A 19,366-nucleotide genomic window follows, 5' to 3' on the forward strand; every position below is an offset into this window, starting at 1 on the left:
CTCTGTGAGTTTGAGGCCAGCCTGGTCTATGTATTGAGTTCTAAGACAGCCAGAGAGCTACATAGTGAAACCTTGGGTCAAAATAAATAAATAAACCAGGGGCTGGAGCTATGCCTCAGCAGTTAAGAGCACCGATTGTTCTTCCAGAGAACCTGTGTTCAATTCCCAGCAACCACATGGGGGTTCACAACCGTCTGTGATGGGATCTGATGCCCTCTTCTGGTGTGTCTGAAGACAGCTACAGTGTACTCATAAACATAAAATAAATAAATCTTTAAAAATGAATGAATGAATGAATGGAAAGGGAAGAAAAAAAAGGGAAGAAGGGGACCCACCAGTTGTCTCCTGCCCCTCTAGTTGGCTAAAGAAGGGGAGCTTCCTAAAGCCAGCCAGTTCCTTTAACTCTGGGAACTTTCTAATTTAGAGTGAGCTAAGCCCCTCTTCCTCACCCACCATCACGCACATTGCTGCAGACACCTGACAAGGCAGGAAGGAATTTCAGAAATGACTTCATCTCTGTCTTACTGAGATGACTAGAGGAACCGTGGGTGAAGAATGTAAGGTAGACACTGGGATGGACAGGCAAACAGAGATGGGTCAGATTATATCTTTGTCCAAGACAAAGATGGCTGTAGTCGTGGCAGTCAGGCTTGAGTCTTCCACACTCCCCACTAATGCATTAGAGATACCCCAGCCCTCTATCTCTTCTCGAAACTTTGAAGCCTCTGGCTATACCCTGGGCCCTGGAACTCAAGGACATGGGTCATACATGAGTCACTGGCTTGATGAGTGCTCCTAGTCCACAGCTCCCTACAGATGGATTAATTTCAGTCCCTCCAGGAGGCTCCGGAAGCTCCTGTCCTTCTCATCAGCATCTTTCTGGGCTGCTGATTCCTCCTCGCGGAGCTCTCCCCCACCCCCCACCCCATCATCCTGAGACCTTCAGGTACAAGCTTCAAAGAAATAGTATTCCCCTGCAGACCCCTGAGCTCAGCCAGTGCCTCCTATTGCATCCTCCTTTGGTGACAGGAGATCTCCTGAGGCAGCCAAATACCCTCGTCTCCTAGGTGAGACCTGCCTTCCCCCACCCAGACCACCCAGAGAGGCGAGGCTGTCTGGGTAGAGAATTAGGGGGCTTAGCTTAGGTGTCTGCCTGGAAGAAGACAGAGCTTCCGTGTCTCTGGGCTCTTCATTAACTCTGGGCTTGAGTTTCTTTTCTATCCCCACACAAACAACTCCTTCCTCTCAGAGCCCCTTCCTAGCAAGAAGCAGCCGCTGTCAGCTCCTCGCTAGACCTGCTCTGTGGCGCTGGTATTGGTTGCTCTGAGATTACTGGTTATTATCTGGTGGAGACAGAAAGCTGAAGGGGTGGGGGCCCGCATTGGGCACTGACAGGGTTTGGAATTCGAGACTAGATCCCAGCTGTGTCCTGACTGTCTCCCTTTTCCTGACTACTCCCCACCCTGCCCCCACCCCTGCAGCCACCAGGTGCTCAGGTGAATGGCGAGCCTGCATTTCAAAATCGGGAGAGAGAGGAAGGAGTAACAGTGGAGAGAAGAGGTGGGGACCCTGAACCCCAGGCAGGTTTCAGAAGTTCTAGCAGATCTGACAGAGCCCTCCCCACTTCCTTCCTGGCACTGCAGGAGGTAACAGGTCTAAGGGACTAACCTGGGCTCCCCCCCCACCTCAGTGACAACCCTCTGTGATACTTCTCTGAGCCTGTTTGTTTTCCCTTCTGTATAAGCAGGTGACTCTAAGATGATGTCCAGGAGAGGAGGACCAGTGGTCTGAATAGGGGCTTCAGCAAGCCAGAGCAGGGGAGCATTCAGGCACACGGTGCAGGGGTGAGGTGTGTGAGGGTAGTATCTGTCCCTGAAGGTCTTTGTGGACAAAGTCAGCCTTTTGTTTCAGTAGAAGAGGCAGGAGCCTGGGGCACAGGAGAGGGGGGTGAGTAGGTCACACTCCGCTCTCTGTCCCTGGTTTCCACATTCCCGCAGCCTGGCAAAGATCCCACTCTGCTGCGTCCCCCTCTGGTTGGGACTCAGAAATCAGGGATTGGGGCACCCCTTTTTCTGGCAAAGGGGAGCAGAGCTTTCCAGCCTAACCGGAGTCCCTCCCTCAAGCCCTCCCCTCCTGTCCCTCACATCCCCCTTCCCTCTGTCACTCTGGCTGGGTTTGCTCCTGCTCCTCGCTCTGCTCTGTGGTGTCTCCAAAGGCTGAGAATGCTCTTGGGTGAGTACTGAGGGCGCCTGAGCTGGCGATTGGGGACAGTCTCAGAGGCTTCCAGGAAAGGGTCTCCATCTCCCCCCACACACTCTTTCCGTCTTATTAGTGGCCCCCCAGAGGCTGTCTGCTGGGGACCCAAAGTCAGTCCTCTGTAGCCTGGTCTGCAGCTGAGAACAAAGGATGAGGAGGGAAAGGACATCTGGAGAGTCTGCCCTGAGGACTCAATGATGCTGTACATCTGGGTAAATGTGCAGTAGGAACCTGAGCTAAAGACTCCTTATAGGAAATCTTACCTTTGCCCCTCTAAGGGCAAGGGAGGGGAGACATTGGATGGAGCTGAAGAGCTGTTACCTCCTTGGTGGAGAGAAGAGAGATGGACCAGAAGGATAGCAGTAGCCTAGACACTGGGGCCAGACCAGTACCTCACACCCTGCTTTACCTGTGTCTCTACCCTCTAGGGTCTTGTCAGGCCTTTGTTTTAGTTCCCCCCACCCACCCCAACTCCTTCAAAGCCTTTCTGTATCCCAGGCTGGCTTTGAACTTACTCTGCAGCCTAGGATAGCCTCAAATTAGCCATCCTGTCTCGGTCCCAAAAGTCTTAGGATGATAGGCGTGGACCGCTACACCTGGCTTGCCTGGTCGTTTTTTGTTTTGTTTGTTTTATGTTTTAGGGAGGCAGCTTTCAAAGGTTTCTGGAAACCTCTTCCAGGGACAAGAGTCTGTGGGGAGTAGGTCTACGGGGGCATAGTACAGCTTTCTTGTTATTAGGCTTTGAGGGTTCTCTAGCTTGGACAGGATCTGAAATATCAGTATAGCTCCAGATAGCCCAGAAATGAGGGAGAGGTTCCGGTGAAGGGGTGGAGGAGCCCTGGGCCATACTTAGAATCCTCCTGGAGAGTGGAATGGGCAAGCTTTGGGTCTCAGTTCAATCTCCTCCCTGCCCGCCCCACCCCCACCGTAGGCTGAAATCTCTCTGCATTTTCACCCTCTCCATTCCCTCTGGATTTTCATTTTTTTTTTTCTTTGCAGGTTAAAACAAAATGACTAGCAAATATTAATTATGCACACTAATACATATGATGTACGTTGATGGTGTTCTCCCCCTTCCTTCATTATCCTCCTGTGCCCCCTCCTGCTGATGCCCTTCCTCTTCCCAAATAGTCTCCCTTCTACTCCCACGCTTTGTTGCTCTTTTCTTTTTTGGTGAGTCAATGAGTTTTATTGTGGTTTCTTGCAGGACCGTGCATTCAGGAAAGGTTATTGACGGGGCTGTGGACGCCTTAGCCATGGCCACACCACTAAAGAAAATGCCTGGCCCTCCCTTAGGACACACTAACTGCTTATAGTGTAGGGCCTCACCTCTGAGTATTTTATCTGTGATAGAAGCAGCATTGTTCTGTTGATATGTGCATGTGTGTGCACATGCATGTGCCTCTGGGAGGGCTCTACTCTCTGCCCTGGGACTGTTTGGTCATGCGATCTCAAGAATCAGATGCATCTGGTTTTGTGAGGAAGTGTGCACATCCTGGGTGGTGGTCTTAGGGTGTTTGTCTCATTCTTCATCAAGGTATGCGACATCCAGCTCATGCGTACAGTGTCTAGTGTTTCAGAGACATCTGTAAGGCTATGTGTCCGCTGGTCCGTTGATCGAGCTTGTCTGTGTGTACATGCTGGCTTACACCAGGCCCCTGAGGGGGGCTGTGTCACTGCGTGAGCATCACGCACTAGACACTAGACTTGGTTTCACCATGGGGAGATGTATGTGCACACATGTCTTGGCATCTGTGTCTAGCATTATCTGTGTGGGTGCCTATGAATCTCGGGGTGGGCGTCAATCTTTTCTAATTATGGCACAACCACAAAATGTAGTTTCCTTGAGCCCTTGCTCTCGGGTGGCAGCCAGGGTGACGTTATTTCATGTTCCTATAAGATTTCTCTGCACTCCTGTCCCAACCTGAGCTGGAGGCACAGGGTAAGCTGCCTCTTGATATTGTCAGTCTGGCTTACTCTCTGTGTGCCCAGAGCCAACAACTTGTCTTTTCTTGAGGCAGCTATTCAGTGAGTTGTATCAGGCTATGGATTTTGGCTAGGGCTGGGACTTCTCCCAGACACTTGGAGAAGGGGGAGGGGGACATCCTTTCAAATCCTGCCAAAGAAGATACCCACCCTCCATGTTTGAGAAGAGAGACCTTGACCCATGGTACTCTCCTGCGGCAGCAGGAGCAGCTGCTTGACCTGAATATAGTTAGAGAGCAGGCAGTCACCCAGGCATGTGTGCATGTGCCAAGGCTCACGCTCCATCCCAGAGCTCAAGTTGAATGTCAGAGGCAGTGAATCATCCAGAGAGTGAGGGGCTTGGCATCAAAATCACCACATTCCCTAGCCCTTATGTGGAGAATGCTGCACCTAATTGTAAGGGGACTGGAAGGCATGTCTGGGTGACTGTGTGTTGACAGGAGAGACAGGGCCACCAAATGCCTTGGCATCCCCTGGCTCTATAGAAGCAAACCCACCTCTTTCTTCACTACCTGTTATGGTCCTCAGTTCCATTTCTATACTGTCCTTCCTCTCCTAATTACAAACCCATTTCTCAGGTGAAGAGAATGAGATTCCTAATAAATCTCTAGGGCAGAATTAAATCTAGCTAGGACTTCATCCATCCCAGGCATCTCTGAACTCCAGTCCCCAAGGTCTGGGAGACAGCCAGACATTTCTGAATCTGGACCCTGTACCCTATACCCTATCAGCTTCCAGGTAGGTTAATAGATCCTTGTTGTCCAGGTACAGATGTACTTCACCATGTAAAAATTCACTACAAACTCCGCCCCCTCATCGCTGGCACTCAGCTACCCATCTGCTTCTCTTGCCCCAGAGTCCTGCTAGGTACAAAGTTCAGAACTCTGGGAAACCTGCACCCTACAGTGTTCTACTTGTCAGTTTCATCTCTGTGAGCTCTCCTCAGAACCTACCCATATTTGCAATAATTGAATGGACTCCTGTTCCTTTTGCTCCCTGTGGCCTGACCACAGTGGCTCCTGCTGCAGCAGGAGGCAGTGGGATAAAGCCAGGACATGCAGAGGGTATTGAACTGGAGTCCTAGGAGGTGGGCTTCCCTGGGGCACTGTGGATTGGCCTGAGACCTAGGTGGTGCCCTCTGTTGGTGCCTCTCTGCCCCTGTTGCCATGCTGTCGTTCAGCAGAGCTCAAGGACACCTTGGCCAGTGTCTGCCATCCAAGATGATGTCTCTGTGAGTGTGTGGGAGTGGTGTGGGGGGACACTGGGCTGGCATTCAGTCCTAGAACTTCTGCGAAAGGGGTGGGAGTGGGGGCCTGTGTAGGTGTGCTGAGGAACCCACTGATGGGCTCAGAGGAAGTCTCCAACCTTCCCCTGTCCCAATGCTCTGGAGGATGCGCACAGGGTACAAAGAAACCCCATCTGATAGGACCCTGCCCTGCTGCGAGCTTGGAGGTCTCATAGTGAGGTCCCAAGGATGGGAACTATATGAGCCAGGGGGAAGAGACTGGGTTTACATCATCTGTGGATAGGAGGATGGGGAGACCAGCACACACAGCCACACAGGAGCCTTTAGACCATGCAGGCTGCAGTGGATCCCACAGGCTGTGGAGGTCTATAGGATCCAACGATGCTCACACTTGGCCACCCCTGGGTAGCACTGATTCATATGCTTCTGCTGATCCTCCCCGCCCCACCCTGCACCACCACCCCAGGCTAGCTTGTACAAGGCGAGATAAGGTAGTGTAGAGTTAGAACAACTCCTTTGCTGGAATTTTCTGGGATGCTGCACGTGTTTTCTGTGTTGCCCAGGCCATGTGGCTACTGAGTACTTAAATGTGGCTAGTGTCAACTGAAAAGGTTTTTGGCTTGTTTTGGACTGGATTCTAATGGGTCTAAGGACTGCTGTCTGGAGCAGTGTCAAACTGGCCTTCACTTTTCCAGGTTCCTTCATTAAAAACAGCTCAGTGTATTTACTTGTTCCTGCTGAAGGATGGGGTGGGACCGAGGTTCTGGGAATATGGGAAAGGTTTGACAAGCTTCCAGGAGGGCACCTGTCACCCTGATCTTGGTCTTACACTTGTCCCTCACTCTCACATCCTTTGGATGGTGGGCAGGATAAAATCTTAGAATCACAGGCTGTTAGAAAGAAAAGATGAGGAAGGAAGTGATGTTCACCCCCTTACAAGTGTCCACGGTCGAAATGTTACAGATGGTTCAGCAGGTTAAAGTGCTGGCTGAGCAAGCCCAGGGACCTGAGTTCAATTCTTGGAACCCAGTAAAGGTGGAAAGAGAAAATTAATGCCACAAAGTTGGCCTCTGACCTCCACAGGAGGAAGGTGGCAAATACACACACACACACAGACACACAGACACACAGACACACACACACACACAGACACACACACAGACACACATACACACACACACAGCTTGCTTTTTAAAATTCTTTCTCCAAATATTGTGATATACATTTGAGAAGCCAGGCACTATTGCCTTATCTGGGGCTCACACATGAAGAAGTTATTGGCCTGGGGATGTAGCTTGATTGGTAGAGCACTTGCCTCGAATGTTTGCCTGGGGTTTGAGCTCTAGCATGATAGAGCTGGGTGTGGTGGCACATGGCTGTAATCAGGAGCTAAGGGTAGGAGAATAAGAAATTCAAGGCCATCCTCTTTGTAGCACATTTGAGGCCCTTCAAGGGCCGGAAAGACAACTGGCTTCTCATTTTTTCTGTCTTTGAGACCAGGTAGAATGACTCCTACTGTGATCGAAACAGGAACATGAGAGCCAGATGGGCTGAGGCAGGCTGGGAGAAGCAGTGACACGTATGCAGTGGGCCCTATGGCCACAGGAGGATGAGTGTCCTGATTGTACATCAGCTGCTTGCTGCTTGAGAAACCTTGGGCAAATGACTTAGTCCAGTGCCTCAGTTTCCCCACCCACTGTCAGTAGTAATCTTGGTCTCCTTGGGGGAATCGTGTATGGTCTTAACCCAAGGCCTGGCTCAGTTTCTACTGACTGGATAAACAATAGTTACTGCTGGTCCTGCTGCTGTTGGGCACAAGTGGAGAGGACAGACTCACATCAGTCACTAAGAGGTACGGTTGGCAGGTCTGACCCAACTTGACTCGACCTTCAGATCTCAGAGACTCATCCTGGGGATGCAGAGACGACCAGCTAATTGTACTCACTGTAGCCCAAGCCAAAGCTGGTCCTCACTCCGTAGTTATTCCTGAGACCTTTCCCAGGACCTGTAGCCTGTTCCAGGGTCACATGCCATTGTTCATGAATATGAGCCAGCACCTGTGTGTATGCGCATGCAGCAACAGATGTGCCAGGGAAAAGCAGATGGCCTTGATATGCTTAGCCCTGTATTGATAATACAGGTGTCTGTGGCCTTTGAGGACAACATCCTGTGAGTTAGGGAGCCAGGAGGTTTGTGTTGTAGCCCCGGATCAGCTACAAAATACTTAGGAGCCCTGAGAATCACATCTGTCTTTGGGACTCAATTTGGGCTTAAAGTCACTACTGTGTTCTGAGATACTATAGCAGCCATTGCCAAGCAGTACTCTTCCTTGTCCTGAAGGGAGGGAGGGAGGGAGGGAGGGGGCTGGGGGTTCCTTACCTCTTCTAGTGTGGCTCACTGCATGATTCTTTTTTTTTTTTTTTTTTTTTTTTTTTTTTTTTTTTTTTTTTTTTTTTTTTTTTTTTTGGTTTTTTGAGACAGAGTTTCTCTGTGTAGCCCTGGCTGTCTTGGAACTCACTCTGTAGACCAGGCTGGCCTTGAACTCAGAAGTGCGCCACCACTGAACTTGAACTCAGAAGTGCTTCACTGCATGATTCTACACACCCCTCTCCATTGAGTCCAGCCTATCCCTGTAATCAGCATAAGCCCCCATTCCCCCCTCCCCAGTCCTTTGTCTCTATCTCCAGCAGAGTTGGAATGAACTTTGTAGGCTAAGCTGGATGGATGGTTCCCCCTTAGATTGATGGGCTTTCTCTTGCCTCCTTACCAGATTCCCTATCTACGGAGTTGCTCTGTGGGTGAGGAAAGCAAGTGTGTGTGTGTGTGTCTATGTGTGTCTGTATGTGCATTTGGAGGGGGGTCTTTGGTCCCCTGTCCTGAGAGCAGGCATGGTGCCCCCTGGGAAGAAGCTGGCTGGAGAGGCCTCCAACTCCACCAAGCACAAGCAGTTCTTCAGTGAGCAGTAGAAGGAATTGTTGGACTTTGACTACAAACAGAAGCAGATGTTCTTCTGTCTAGCACGAAGAGCTGGTCCTGGTGCACAACAAGCATGCCAAAGCCAAGAATGCTTTCATGGTGGTTACGGGCAACTTCTGGGCTTTGGCGTCAACCAGGACCAGCCCACTCTGGAAGACCCTGCTGAGGGTGGAGGGACCTACCCCAGCCTGGCAATCGCTCCCACCTCCAAGGTTGTCAAGGCAGAGGCAGACCTGGCCGAAGTGGTTGTGTTGAGCATGTACACTACGTGGCTGAAGAGGATGCGCCTGACCCCCCTGGAGCTCCAGAGGTTCAACCTGTGTCAGACACTGATGGGCACAGAGCGTGATGAATACTACAGCCCCAGGCGGGTGAGGGACATGCAGGTGGGTGGCAGCCAGAGGTAAGGGGAGACACTGAGCCACCTGGGAAAAGCTCCAGTATGCTGGGCCCTTGAGTAATAACCAGCACACTTCATTCATATCCCCACTATGCCAGACCTTCACCAAGTGCTGCCTACATGCCCGGCACTGGGCCAGCCATATTGAGTACAATAGTAAAGAAGCCAGGCCTGGTCCTTATCAGTGGATGAACACAGGTATGCTTCTCACTCCCTAGGCCAGAGATTGCAAACTGATCTTGGGCCGTGGCTCACTTACCATTGGGTTTGATGAGTTTTTACTGTGCTTTTAAAAGCTCAAATTAGTTTCAATTAAAAAAAAAAATCCAGCTGGGTGTGGTGGCACACCCTTTTATCTCAGCACTGAGGAGGCAGAGGCAAGAAGGGTCTTCAGGAGTTCGAGGCCAGCTTGGTGAACATAGTGTATTCCAAGTTCAATAAGTGGCACTGAGTCTTTCTGGCCCCAGGCTTGTGCTCTTCCAACAGTCTGGAGCTACCTGTCTCCCCTAAGCCCCTAGCCTGTAGGGCAAGCCTAACTCTGTCTTTTTTTTTTTCCTCCTCCCTGGCTATCCTAGGTGGCCATTGCCAGTGTCTTGCACACAGAGGCCTCCCAGCCCCTGAAGGCATCCCCATATGTGGGGCTTGTGTTAGGTGAGACCAGGAACTGGGCAGAGTTCCATAGTCTGGCCCTGTTTGCCACTTCGGTGTCCCCATGTGATAGCCAACTTTCTACTATTGTGGGTAGTGTGGAGCTACAGCGGGGTGAGGCTACTGATTGCCAACTCCTGGATATCCTATGGGTCTTTGGCATATCTGCACCCAAACTGGCCAGACTCAGTTCAAGCCTCCCCAGTGACCACCTGGAAAGTGTCAGCCTGCAGCTCAGGACCATTTGCCCACTGCTTATGGATCCGCACTGTTAACCTGGCTGGACAGACCCTAAGCCCCATGACTATGAGAGTACATTGGATGCCTTGTTCTGTTGCATGGTGGCCTCAGTTTCCACCAGGTTGCGGAGCTCCCTGCAACCTTGGACTTTGCAGCTATTGACTTGACAGGTCCCCTGCCAATATCCTGGGGCTTCTTGGGGTTGCTTGCTGTAAAAGCAGTGGCCGAGACCTGGCCTTGCTTGGTGGACTCTTTGGGAGCCGCTTTGGCCTCGGCTCTGTGCCAGTTCACCTTCCTACGAAGCCTTCACCCACTGCTGCTAGACGCTTCGGTGCAGAAGCTTGCCCTGGTCCTGCAGCTCGAAGAGCCAGACCTGACCTTGCTGCAGCCGGTGGTGATGGCAGCCGCACAAGCTCAGCTCGGCTCCGGACCGCGCGACTCCATGGCTTCCCATGGATCTTCCATGGCGATTTCAGAGTCTGACTCCAACGCGGGCGAGCGAACGCTGCACCTACCGTAGTGTGGAGTTGCCTGGGCTACTCGGAGGTTGCGCTGCGAAGCCTGGAGCGCCACTGAAAGGCTTTGCGGAACTCCTTGCAAAGAGGGTTGCGGGACTCCTTCCCCGGACCCTCGCTGGATGCGATGGCCGCGTTGGCGGCGATCTTTGATGCCCGCCGCTACCGGCAGGCACCTGAGGAGCTGTGCGCGGCTGGCAAGAGGGCGCTGCGGGTGCTACTGTGGGGCTTTGCGCCCCCGGTGGTGCGCCAGCATGCTAGGGAACTTGGCGCTCTTTGAGCCTCGGGCGCCTCTGCCGGTGCGCATTCTGAGCTGCACGAGCTCTTTCCCCGACTTTCGCCGCATCCTAGCCGCCCTGACCTCAGTGCTGCCCGTGAGTGCGGAGCTGCTGGTCAAGATGTGCTTCAGCCACAAGCTGCGGGTCGTGGGGACAAAGGGACCGCAGCGAGGCAGCCAGGTGGTGAAGATCGCGGTGGATGCCGCCCCACTCCCTGAGCTGCATGAGTTTGATTCTGCACTGGCCATAGAGTTCTGAGAGTTGGATGCGGGAGGGACCTCTGGGGTGGCACTTTGCCTGAGAGTGGTCTCTCCTTACCTTAGCTAGCGGGGGGGGGGGGGGGGGGGGGGGGGCGGGGGGGGCGTACGGACAGCAGTCTTACTCATACTACAGTCAAGCTGACTTACTAACTGCCCTTCTCCCCTACTCATCACCAAACTAAACCCCTGGCCTATGAGGAAAGAGCCTGGGCAAGTAGGTTGAGCGCCCCCCCCCCCCACATACACACACCCCGCCCCCTTATCCGCTCGCCTGTCTGGCCTTTCAGAGTTTTCCTTTCCCCTTCTGGATCCTTCCCTTGGGTTTCCAGTTTCCATTAAAAAAGGAAGGCTGAGCCTTAGGAGCTGGGAGAACAGAGGTGAAGGAAAGTAGATGCCTGATAATTTTCTTGCCCCATGCTTTGCAGTGTCTTTTTGGTAAACCAAATGACGGTGCTTGCTTCTGACACAGCACAAACTAATGGGTCAAAGCACACAGTGATTCCAGAGAGGTGGTGGTGCCCTCCGTCCCACGCTCCCCCTCCCATCTGCTGCCTGCCGGCTTTCCTGTATATGGCTGTGTTTATAGGCATACATATACAGGTGCTAAATAAACCCATCTGATATATCTGGCGCCCAAGAATTGAAAGGGAATTCTTTGGGTTTGGCAGTTACAGGACCCAAGTAAGTCTCCAGTAACCTGGATTGCTTTCTGCTTTTTTTTTTTTTTTTTTTTTTTTTCATTATCCACCTTGAAATCTGGTTTGTCGGTTTCCAGCCCTTTTCTGCCTTTACTTCACCAAAGACTACAAAACCACAGTGATGTTTCTGTGGGCCCTGAGGATTGGCTTGGGGTCTCACTCTGGATGCTGGATGGGGTGCATCCTCTGGGAAGCAGCAGGTACCTCACCAGCACTGGAGATCCAAATGTTCAGAATGCTGTTGGGTTCTTTCTTTCTCCTTAATTTTGTGGGACATTTTAGATTTATTTGATTCGTATCTGTGCTTTGCCCGCATACATATATAAGGCACCACATGTGTGCCTGATACCTGCAGAGGTCAGAAGCAGACCGTGGGTTTCCTGTAACTGGAGTTACAGTTGTGAGCTGCCATGTGGGTTCTGGGAATCAAACCCGGGTCCTGTAGAATGTCCAGTGCTCTGACCACTGCGCCATCTCTCCTACCCTATGCTTTGGGTTTCTTTTCATCCCTTCTGTGAGTGGCATGGAAGTGGAAGTGAGAAAGGGACAGGTGGTAAGAGGGAAAAAGAGTTGGCTTTTCCCTGCACTCCCTGACTTTGGTGCTTTGGGATGAAGTGGGACAAGTAGTGTGTCATGCTGTCACCATGATTTTGTGTAGATCAAGCCTGACTCCTCTGACCTCTTTTTTGTCTGGACTCCCTTTGGTATCTATTTGGGTCACTGTGCTGACCCCGTCAGTGAGAAAACGTCACTCTTCTGCTTAGGAGACTTGACCTGTGGACTCCCTGACTCTGCTTCCCCAACTGAGTTGGGCTGGTGTGATTATAAAGAGGGAGCCGGGAGTTCCTGTCTTGGCAGTACTTGGCCTTTTGTTCGGGCAGCAGAGGTGGGAGAGAGCCCTGTGGCTCCTCATTTCAGACCCTGCCCTTCTTCCTCCTGCAGCAGGTCCGGCCTCCAGCGCCCCCAGCCCCTTGCTGGCCTCCCTGACCCTGCCTACCCGGCCTCTGCAACCCCCGCTGGACTTGAAGCACCTGTTCACCTTTCACCTCAATGGCACCACCCCGCTCAGTCTCTTCCCCAACTTCAGCACGGTATGGGCTGGGCAGGAGGGTGGGGGGCATATGCAAGTTTTGGGGGTGGGCAAGGAAGGTGACTCGGCTGGCCCTAGGTGCTACCAAACAGGGACCCAGAACCCAGCTGTCTCCTACCTAGAGATGAAGATGATGCCATCCCTACCACAGCATCACAAGTGCCCAGAGATGGTTTTTTAATGGATGATCTATGTGTATTTGTGTGCATTTGAGTTAGGGGTTAAAGATTTTTTTTTTTATTCTTTCTGTATTTAGCTATGTGTGAGTCAGTATGTGTTCACGTGTGTGGGTGCACATGCTTGTGCACGTGCAGCAGCCAGGGGAGGTCACTGGATGTCCTCTGTGGTCTCTTCCTGAACCTGGAGCACCTGTTTTCTCAGCAAAGCTGGAGACCAGCGTTGAGATTTGGTTTGTTGCTATGTATTATTAGGCTAAATACTGACCCTGGTTGCCCTCGGGGGGCGAGAGAAAATCCTCACATACACCAAGTGATGCTATGTGACCTTGCTTCTTAATTTAAAACTATTGTTTGATAAAGATGCCGACAGCCTATATGTGGGCAGAAGAGAGGTAGGTAGGGTTTCAGTTCCCAGGGTTGGAGTCTGAGAAGGGCCATGAGAGAGGAGGAAGAAGGTAGAGGAGGAAGAAGAACAAGGAGGAGAGAAGAGAAGGTACCATGAGAGAAGATGGACCGTGAGCACACGGCAGCAAGTATTTGGGGGACACCCCGGCGAGGGAGCTAGGCCAGCAGTTAGAAAAGGAGATTAGGGGTTAGCCCCCAGTAATTATCAAAGCCAAATAAAATAGCCATAGTCTGAGTCTCATTTATTTGTAAGCTAGTCAGGGATAAACTCAAATTAGTTCTACTACAGAACAGCACGACCCAGCAATCCAGTGGAGCTGAGAGTACAGATTTGCATAAGGGCACCTGGGTTGTTTTGTGGGTGCTGGGATTCGAACTCTGGCCCTCACGATTGCATGGCAAGTGCTCTTAACTGCTGAGCTATGGCTCCAGACCTTGACTTATATCTTTGTCTTGGAGCTTGTGTACCTACCTGGAGGTCTGTGTGTTATATGTGGGTGTGAGTTCATGTATTATTTGTGAAGATGTGTGTGTGCCCGTGCCTAGGGATATGTAATGTACTATGTGCACGTGTGAATCTGAGGAGTTTGGGTGTCTTTGTGTCTTCTCTTATGTGCTGGCTATGGATGTATTTTAGGTGAGAGTCCATCTGTGGTTGCATAGTATCTGTGTGTCTGAGAGTCTTTCTACTTGTCTGCGAGTCTATAACTGCAGCTAAGGATGTGTGCTTGGGTCTGTATATTTCTCTCCTGTACTTGGACTCATTTGTGGTGTGTGGGGGGTGGGGTGGGGGACAAATGTTAGGGGCACTCCATGAGGTGTGAGGAGCAGCTCCCCCTTAATTCTCAAAAATCAAATGAAATGAATTCCACTCTATCCTCAGGAGACTATGTCACATGCCTTCCCAGTAACTCGGAGAGGTCTCCCTCCCGTTTGTCCCCTCCAGGGCTGTACAGAGGTCCTGAGGAGTATGAGACATTTGGGCCTGTGAGCTTTAGCCCCTCCTGTCATTTACAGATGTGTTTACTGCCCGAAGGGGTAGTCACTCAAAGGCAGGTGTTGGCCCAGGGTCACGATCTCCCTCTGGAATCCTGTTGCTGGCTTGGCTCTCCCTCGGGCACTGTCCAGCTTGTAACCTCTGTCCTCAGGGCAGTCTGTACAGCATGTTCCCCTCTCTGCCTCAGGTTTCTTCTTATGGGAAGGTTTGGAAAGTTCCTTTTGACTAAATCAGACAACTTCTCCTTTGGAAGTCAACAACCTAGGCTTCTAACACACAGCATGGTGGCCCTGCCTGTAATGCCAGCATTCTGGAGGCTAAGGAATGTGTATTAGTGACAACCTAGGCTACACAGTGACTTAAAGGCCAGCCTGAGCTACATAGTGAGACTCTGTTTCCAAAAAACAAAACAAACCCACAAAACTTGGGCCCCTGAGAAAAGACAACAGAAGAAAGGAAGGAAGAAAGGAAGGAGGAAAGAAAGGAAGGAAAGAAGAGAGAGGGAAGGAAGGAGAGAGGGAAGGAGGAAGGAAGGAGAAAAAAGAAAAAGCTAAAGTGGGTTGGAAAATCGTGAAGTTGGAAGAGTTTGCCTAGAATGCACAAAGCCCAGGGAGTTTGCCTCCCAGCACTGTAGAAATCAGATGTGGTAGCACATGCCTTTAATCCCAACACTTGGGAGGCGGAGGCAAGAAGGAGAGTTTAAGGTCAGCCTCAGCTACATAGTGACTTGATCTCAAAAGAAAAGAAAGAAAGACTATTGCATTGTGTTGCATGCCTATAATCCCGACACTTGGGAGGCAGAGGCAGGAAGACAGGGCTTCTAAGGCCAGCCAGAGCTAGGGGAGACTTTGTCTCAAAATAGATAGATAAATAAACGAGAACAAAAAAAATTGAACAAAACATTAATTAGGAAAAGAAAGAAAACACTCAAGTTCATATTGCAAAAGGTACAGTCCTGCCACTTGGGGAGCCTCAGGCCTCCTGCATTGTCCTGCTTGGCCACCTGCTTTCCTGCCCCCCCCCCCCCCAAAGCAGGTTTCATTCTGTTTAGCAGACGTCAGACTTTGGGACAATGGCAGAGGTGGTGAGGTTTGGCTTCTTGCCTCACAAGCAGGTCCAAGTATAAAAGCCGAGTCAGGAGAAAGGAAATCCCACCAAGAGTCTTCTGTCCCTTCCTTGCTGTGGTCTGTGCTCAATCTTTGGTCCCAATAGAAAACAAGACCCCAAAACTAAGACCAGAAAGGCAGCAAGAGACACCAAGGTGATTCTGTGTCAAGCCATGGCCCTAAGCACACAGATCACCCTGGTCATCCCCTTGGTCCCTGACAGATCAAGTCTGCCAGGAAAAGGCTGTACCCTTGTCAGGGTTATAGCATGAGACAGGGGGTTTCTGGGAGGCTGAACATACTTTGAACTGCACCTTTCTTGAACATGTAGGCGGAACTAAGCCCTATCACTCCCCCCTCACAGATGGACCCAGTCCAGAAAGCTGTCATCAGCCACACATTTGGGGTCCCCTCCCCTCTGAAGAAGAAGCTGTTCATCTCCTGTAACATCTGTCATCTGCGGTTCAACTCAGCGGTGAGAGGGAATCATGGAATTGGGGCTCAGAGGGAGCAGGGCCTCCTTGGGGCTGTTGTCATAGGAACTGGTAGCAAAGGGGCTGTTGCCCTGACTTCCATCTTCTCTTGACTCCTACCCCTTCTCATACTTCTTCTTGCCTACATGTAGCCAACTAGAATTCCATTCACCTCCGCTCTGCTTCACACCCATCTTCTCGATGTCCAGGGGCCATGGTGTGAACTCCTGGTCCTGATTCAAGATGCTTACACCATGTATTCACCCCAGCATCTTTTGAGGGAGGCTGGAATTTGCTATAGAGACCATGCTGCCCTCAAACTCAAGGAGATCTGCCTGCCTCTCGAGTGCTGGGATTAAAGGCACGCCCTATCATACCCAACTTGATTGAATTTTGTTATAGTTGTTGAGACAGGGTCTCACTATGTAGCTCTAGCTAGAACTCCCTCTGTAGACCAGGCTGGCCTCAAACTCACAGAAATCTGCCTGCTTATGCCTTTCTGATGCCGGGATTAAAGGTGTGTGCCACTACTTTTCATCACCTTAATGGACTCCCATGATGCATCTGTGAGAGGTACAGAGGCACAACTATCATCTTCACTTCTCCGAGGAGAACACAGTCTCACAGTGGATAAATAACTTGCCGGGGAGCACAGGTGGTAAATAGCATTTCTGGGATTTGAACCCAGCCCTGGCTGACGCTGAAGTCTGCACACTCCTACTGCAGCCTATCCTGGGGAAAGGGAAGGGAGAAGCCTCACTGTGGGGTTTGGGTGAAATGTCAGAACCACAGTGGACTGTAGCCAGAGTTCAAGGAAGGGCTGTGGAAGCTTGTCTCTCCCACTTATGGGAAATAGATGAGAAACAAGTAGAGTCTCCTGGCTGAAGTAAAGAGGATGCTGACACCCCATCTGTGGCATTCTCTCCAGACGTTTAGGTCACATTATTCTACAAAATGTAGACAAAAGAGATTTGCTGGAAGGGACATGTCTCCATTCCTAGGCCCTGGCAGAATGGCTGGGCCAACAGCAAATGCTCAAAAATTATTTTCAAAAAATGAACAATGGGATTTTTTTGATGTCCATAAACCCAAAATATGAGGACTGCTGTGCTTTCCACGGGCGGACTCCTTACCATTCAGGAAACCTTACTTTATAAACTAGACCCTTCCAAGTCATATCCCATTTGACCTGAACAATCACAAAGCTTCAAGCGGGGCACAGTGGTAAACACCTCCTGAGGCACGAGGATCATGAGTTTAAAGCCAGCATGGGCCACAGAGTAAGTAGTCCATTTCCAGAATATTCTGTACATATAGGCAGACACCCAAGGGCATCATTTGGTGAACTGGGTTCAACACTTCTGGATCTGGGGACACAGAAACAAACAGGGCTGGAGATGTGACTTAGTAAAGAGTATTTACCCACTAGTCACAAGGCTTTGTGCTCAACTCTTAAGTTCAACACACACACACACACACACACACACACACACACTTCCTTTGAGTGAGGTGCTATAAGTTGCCTAAAGATGCATAGCTTATAACTGGCTAAGTTTGATTCTGAAGGCAGGCTGCATTGGAGCACCGGTGTGAGAACCCGTTCTATAAACCTCAGGACTGTACACATGGGGAGATGATGGTGACACTGACTTTACCCCTTTGTGGACAAGCCTTGTGTCCCTTCGGCCCCATATCCTCTGGCCTATCCCTCTGCTCATCCTCACTTCTAAATGAGGCATGTGACCCAAGGGAAGGTGACCCCTCCCCTCCCTCTTCCAGAACCAGGCTGAAGCTCATTATAAGGGCCATAGACACGCCAGAAAACTCAAGGCTGTGGAAGCTGCCAAGAACAAGCAGAAGCCTCGAACCCTGACCGCAAACGGGACAGTCTCACCTCCAACCAGTGGAAGCCCTGGAACACCCCAGAGCAAAGGTCAGCCTTAAGTTCGAGTCCACACAACAAGGCTGGTTTCTGACAGTGACTTGAATGACTTTAGCTCTTCAACCATCATTCTTTCCTTTCTCTTTTGTTTGGTTTTTCATGACAGGGTTTCTCTGTGTAGCCTCAGCTGTCCTGAAACTTGCTCTGTAGACCAGGCTGGCCTTGAACTTACAGAGATCTGCCTGCCTCTGCCTCCTGACAGTACTGGGATTAAAGGCATGTGCCACTACTGCCTGGCTTTTTTTTTTTTTTTTTTAAACTTGAGATTTTTTGGGGTGTGTGTGTGTGTGTGTGTGTGTGTGTGTGTGAATGTTTGGGTGCTCATGGAACACAGAGGCCAGAAGAGGGCATGAGATCCCCTGGAGCTGGAGAACAAGAAGTTATGGGTGCTGGGGATTGCACCCCATCTGCAGCAAGAACAACACATGCTCTTAACTGCTGAGCCATCTCTTTAGCTTTTCACCATCGTTCTTGCTTTAAAAATGATCCCATAGGGCTGGAGAGATGGCTCAGTGGTTAAGAGCACTGACTGCTCTGCCAGAGGTCCTAAGTTCAATTCCCAGCAACCACATGGTGGCTCATGACCATCTGTTATGGGATCTGATGTACTCTTCTGGTGTGTCTGAAGACAGCTACAGTGTACTCACATAAATTAAATAGGTAAATCTTTAAAAAACAAACAAACAAACTGATCCCGTATATACAGACATAGGCAGACACCTACTGCTCCTTCCTTGGGCTGACTCTGGATCAGGCATCATGCTGCCAGCACACCTACCTAGCCTGAGCTAGGATTCAACTACCCCCTGTGTTGGTTCCCTAAGCCTGGCAGAGCAAATGGCTACAGTAGGTGGCTGAAACAATACAAATGTATTCTCTCCACAATTCAGAGGTCAGAGGTCTGCACTAAGATGTGAGTAGGTTTGGTTTTTGTCCTGGGGGCCAGAGGGAGAAGCCCCAGTGTCTCAGCTAACGGGTACCACTGTCCCCCATACTCCTTTATAGACAGAGGAAGGGAAATTTCGAGTTCCAAGTCAATCCAGGCTACACATCACATTTAGTCTAGGTTCAGCTGGGCAGTGGTGGCACACGCCTTTAATCCCAGCACTTGGGAGGCAGAGGCAGGTGGATTTCTGAGTTCGAGGCCAGCCTGGTCTACAGAGTGAGTTCCAGGATAGCCAGAGCTATACAGAGAAACCTTGTCTTGAAAGAAAAAAAAAAAAAAAAAAAAAAAAGATTAGCCTAGGTTCTATAAGACCCTGTCTCAAAAAACAAAGGACCAGGGGTTGCGGGTAAAGCTCAGTGGGTATAGTACTTAAATACCACTTGGGAAATCCTGGGTTTTGATTCCTAATACCACCATGAAACTGGGAATAGTGGCACAGACCCATGATCACAGCACTTGGGAGGTGGAGGCAGGAAGACTAGAAGTTCAAGGGTATCCTCAGCTACGTAGTGAGTTCATGGCCAGCCTGAGATACATGAGACCCTATATGACCTATGACCCCACCATTCGCCTGTATGATGGATCTCTCTAATTTCCAATTTAATGCTATATAATACTCTATAAACATTCTAGCACATCTTTCTCGTGACTTCTACTCACTCAATACTGAGGAGCTAGAACTGAAAATGGGACCTACTCTGTTCACTTTTATGATATTTATACAG

General features: G+C 50.5%; 2 protein-coding genes across 7 annotated transcripts in view; both read left to right on the forward strand.

The window, feature by feature from the left end:
- Znf385c (zinc finger protein 385C) overlaps window positions 1-19,366 on the forward strand; it is a 54,808-nt gene that overhangs the window by 32,278 nt on the left and 3,164 nt on the right. For 3 of the 6 annotated variants that reach the window (XM_034506584.2, XM_076935795.1, XM_076935797.1), the window contains exons 3-5: window positions 12,446-12,594; window positions 15,645-15,755; window positions 17,533-17,686. In XM_034506584.2, coding sequence (XP_034362475.1) covers window positions 12,446-12,594; window positions 15,645-15,755; window positions 17,533-17,686 — 414 coding nt within the window. Of the gene's footprint in view, window positions 1-1,657; window positions 2,233-12,445; window positions 12,595-15,644; window positions 15,756-17,532; window positions 17,687-19,366 lie in introns of those variants that run through there. The other 3 variants (XM_034506582.2, XM_076935796.1, XM_076935798.1) reach the window with 3 other exon arrangements.
- C6H17orf113 (chromosome 6 C17orf113 homolog) lies at window positions 7,981-10,814 on the forward strand. The gene is given in 8 exon segments (XM_076937671.1): window positions 7,981-8,517; window positions 8,519-8,709; window positions 8,745-8,850; window positions 9,440-9,842; window positions 9,845-10,197; window positions 10,229-10,282; window positions 10,284-10,521; window positions 10,523-10,814. Coding segments are annotated over 8 exon segments (1,767 nt in total). The 5' UTR covers window positions 7,981-8,376; the 3' UTR covers window positions 10,804-10,814.

This window comes from Arvicanthis niloticus, chromosome 6 (assembly GCF_011762505.2).
Source record: "Arvicanthis niloticus isolate mArvNil1 chromosome 6, mArvNil1.pat.X, whole genome shotgun sequence".
In the NCBI taxonomy this organism is placed as follows: Eukaryota; Metazoa; Chordata; class Mammalia; order Rodentia; family Muridae; genus Arvicanthis; species Arvicanthis niloticus.